Source organism: Olea europaea, unplaced genomic scaffold, assembly GCF_002742605.1.
Source record: "Olea europaea var. sylvestris unplaced genomic scaffold, O_europaea_v1 scaffold994, whole genome shotgun sequence".
NCBI lineage: Eukaryota > Viridiplantae > Streptophyta > Magnoliopsida > Lamiales > Oleaceae > Olea > Olea europaea.
In genome coordinates this window covers 142,084-145,690 of record NW_019268453.1, presented here as the reverse complement: position 1 = coordinate 145,690, position 3,607 = coordinate 142,084, and the positions used below count along the sequence as shown (strand labels likewise).

The window sequence follows — 3,607 nt, the reverse complement described above, 5'->3', positions numbered from 1 at the left end:
CTTCATGTTATACCTTCTGAGTATCTGGAAGGTTTGGTCAATGTGACTCACGTGTTCGGCCGCCTGGAGGCTTTTGACCAACATGTCGTCCACGTAGACCTCCATGGTTTTGCCAATGAGTTCGGCAAACATCATGTTGACTAACCTCTGATATGTGGCCCCGGCATTTTTCAATCCGAAGGGCATGACTTTGTAGCAATACAGCCCCCTGTCCGTGATGAATGATGTAGCTTCCTCATCAGGTCGGAACATGGGTATTTGGTTGTACCCCGAGTACGCATCCATGAAGCTAAATAGTTCATGCCCAGCAGTGGAGTCGACCAGTTGATCAATTCTTGGAAGTGGGAAGCTGTCCTTGGGGCATGCCTTATTCAGGTTTGTGAAGTCCACACAGACCCTCCATTTCCCGCTCGACTTTTTCACCAGAACCGGGTTGGATATCCACTTCGGGTATATGACCTCTCTGATGAAACCACTATGATCGAGTTTACTTACTTCGTCTTTCAGTGCCTCGTATCGTTCCGGATTCAGCGCGCGTCTCTTCTGTCTATGGGGGGCATAAGAGGGGTTGAAGTTAAGGTGATGGCAACTGATCCTGGGATCTATCCCCACCATATCCTCATGTTTCCATGCGAAGACATCTAGGTTTTCTTTCAGGAATCGTATCATCTCAATTCTTGCTTCAGGCGATAATGACTTCCCTATGCGCAAGACTTGATTGGGGTCTTCTGGATTGACTGGGAAAGTTTCCAGTTCTTCCATTGGGGTCGCGTTTGGTTCATAATCAATTATTCGGGGGTCTAACTCGTCAAGAGGGTGTCCTTGTTCAGGAGCCTCTTCCATTATGACATCTTTCTCTTGTTCAGAGGTATGCCCTTGTTCAGGGGCGTCGATCATCTCCACATCCGTACCGGTTTCAGCGGGCACTGCTTGAATTACATTGACAGTCCGGGGCTCCGATTTTCGTAGCGAGTTCAGATAGCATGCCCTAGAGCTCATCTGATCGCCCCGGACCGTTGCAATCCCTCATTCGGTTGGGAATTTCATGCACAGATAGTGAATGGACGTCACAGCCCAAAGGTCTTTTAGAGCCGGTCTGCCCAACACCCCATGATAAGCTGACCTATGATCTACCACCAGAAATTCCATGAAATGCTGGGCGACCAGGGGGGCCGAGCCTATTTCCACAGGCAGGGTAATCCGTCCTCGTGGGATGATGCTGTCCCCAGTGAATCCGAACAGCGGGTCGGTCATGGGGATTAACCCATGTTCAATTTGCATTTTGTCAAAAGTGGAGCCAAACAATATGTTCACGGAGCTGCCGTTGTCAACGAGCATGCGTCTTAATCTGTTTCTAGCCACTACGGCCCTTACGACCAGAGCGTCGCAATGGGGATGGTGAACTCCCTCTGCGTCTTCCTGCGAGAAGGTGATTGGGGCCATCTTGTTTGCTGTTTTTGATTCGTTGACAATGTAGGTGATCATCGGGGGACCCTTAGCTTCTCTTGTATAATTTCTCTGGGCATTCCTGGTGTTGCCACCGACGTGGGGTCCCCCGATGATGGTATCGATTTCCCTGATGACCTGGCTTCCAGCGAATTGAGCTTGGTTCTCTTTCCTGGATTGGACTCGATTTCTCGATTCTCTTCTGCTAGGAGATTGTTCTTGGTGACCCCTTCCTCCCCTCCTCGGGGAGGTGGATCTGCGAGGGTGCTCATTTCTGCCGGAAGTGAGGGGATTGCTTCGCTCAGGGCGCCGGTTGGTATCCCGACATTCACTGGTGTCATGCCCATATAGTTGATGGAAAGTACAAAATCTTGCTCCTGGCAAGGGCCTATTGGGCCTCTTCTTCTTCTTTTTGTTGTCAGTCCTTCCGGATGGTGCTGCCTCAGTGGGTGCGCTATCATATGCCAATACCGACACTGCGTTCTACGTGGCGGAAGCTAGGGCCTGTCCGGATGTGGGAGCTATGGTATGCCCTGCTTGGGTCCATTGCTAAGTAACGAGGTGCGCTGCGGGGCCTCGACCTACCTGCCTCTGTGGGGGAGGGAGTCCCTGCGCGGCACGGTTACGATGATCAATCATTTCTTCACTAATTATTTCCACCCTCATCATCTCCACCAGCTCGTCGTACGTGGAGGGATTCTTGCTGCGCACGTCCCTCCAAAACAAAGTGTTCATGTTGAGACCACCTTTCAGGGCCGACAGGGCTTCCCTGTCAGTGACCTGTTCGCAGTAAGTAATCTAGTCTGTAAACCTGGCGAGATAGCTTTTCAGCGTCTCTCCGGGGGCCTGCCTCATGTCTTGCAGGCGTTGGATAGGTGCCTCTCCTTCCCTGCGTGAGAGGTACTGGTTCAAAAATGCTTTCTTTAAATCCGGCCAACTTCTGATGCTTAGGGGAGGAAGCCTGCTGTACCATACCTCGGCGGCTCCGCCTAGTGTCAAATGGAAGGCTCTGCACTTTAGAGCAGGTGAGGCTCCCCTAAGACTCATTTGCGTCATATACTTTGTGAGGTGCTTCTCCGGATCCCCTTTTCCCTCGTACTTGGGGATCTTCGGGGGCATGAAATTAGTTGGCATTGGGAAGCTTCGGATTTCCCTTGAGAAAGGGAGGTTATCGTCATCGTTGTCAATCTCATAAGATCGACAGGGCCCCTCTGATCCTTGGTCATCTTGGACGTCTTGGGGTGGAGAAGGTGCTTTCCCACGGCTCCCCCAATCGACTAAGTTTCTCCTCTCCTTCCTGTTTCTAGGAGGAGGGACATACTCTTCTTCGTTGTCTGACCGGACCGACCCTCTTGAAGGGCGGATCCTATTGCTAGGATCGTTCCCTATCCGGTCGAAGACGCTTACTGACCTCTGATCATGTCCTTGTGGACAGTTGTCCCCCAAGGGTGGTTCTGATGGGTGGCTCTCCTGCATATAAGATGTTGCTTCGGTGTTATCCTCTCTTTCGAGAGGACGTTCGGTGTGCCGGCTCATATGGCCTCGAGAATGAGACAAAGGGATTTCCCGTACCGGATACGATCCTTGGGGCATCTGGTGTCCCTGAGCTTGCATGAGAAGTTCCCGCATCGCCATATTCTGAGCTGCTATGTCTCTCATGCCTGCAGCTATCTGGGCCATTCCTTCGGTGAGTACGGCTGTTCTTTCACCTCGTCGACGCCGGTGATGCGGTCTCTGATGAGTAACATTGTTATGAAGTACTTCCTCCTCAGAGGCCTCTCTGATGGGGTTGTCTTCACGGCTGTAGCTCATCCTACCTCTTCTTTCAAGGATAGTAAGAACTTGGATTGTAACTTGACTTTTATTCTTTTTCAAGAATGCCGCCCTTTTCAGGGTCAGTCGCCGATTTTCCGGTGGCTCCCCCGACGGGGAATGTAGGACTTTGAATGGGGAATGACGTTTCCCACAGACGGCGCCAAACTGTTGACCTCTAAAAATGGCTCTTCCACGTGGCCAACTTGTAGCTACTCTACGTATTCCTCCCTACGAAATGAACAAACTGTCAGGCGCACACGGCTGGAACCAGCGGTGGTGGCGGCCGTATACACTCCGACGGTCAAGTCAGATTTGGGTGGTCGGAACAGTGTCCAGGGACTACACA

General features: G+C 51.6%; 1 protein-coding gene across 1 annotated transcript in view; it reads right to left on the bottom strand.

Moving 5' to 3' along the window:
- Positions 1-999, bottom strand: part of LOC111392905 — a 3,484-nt gene extending 2,485 nt beyond the window's left edge. Inside the window, exon 1 of the mRNA XM_023018319.1 lies at positions 322-999. Coding sequence (XP_022874087.1) covers positions 322-999 — 678 coding nt within the window. The remainder of the gene's footprint in view (positions 1-321) is intronic.
- Between the last annotated feature and the right edge of the window lie 2,608 nt (positions 1,000-3,607).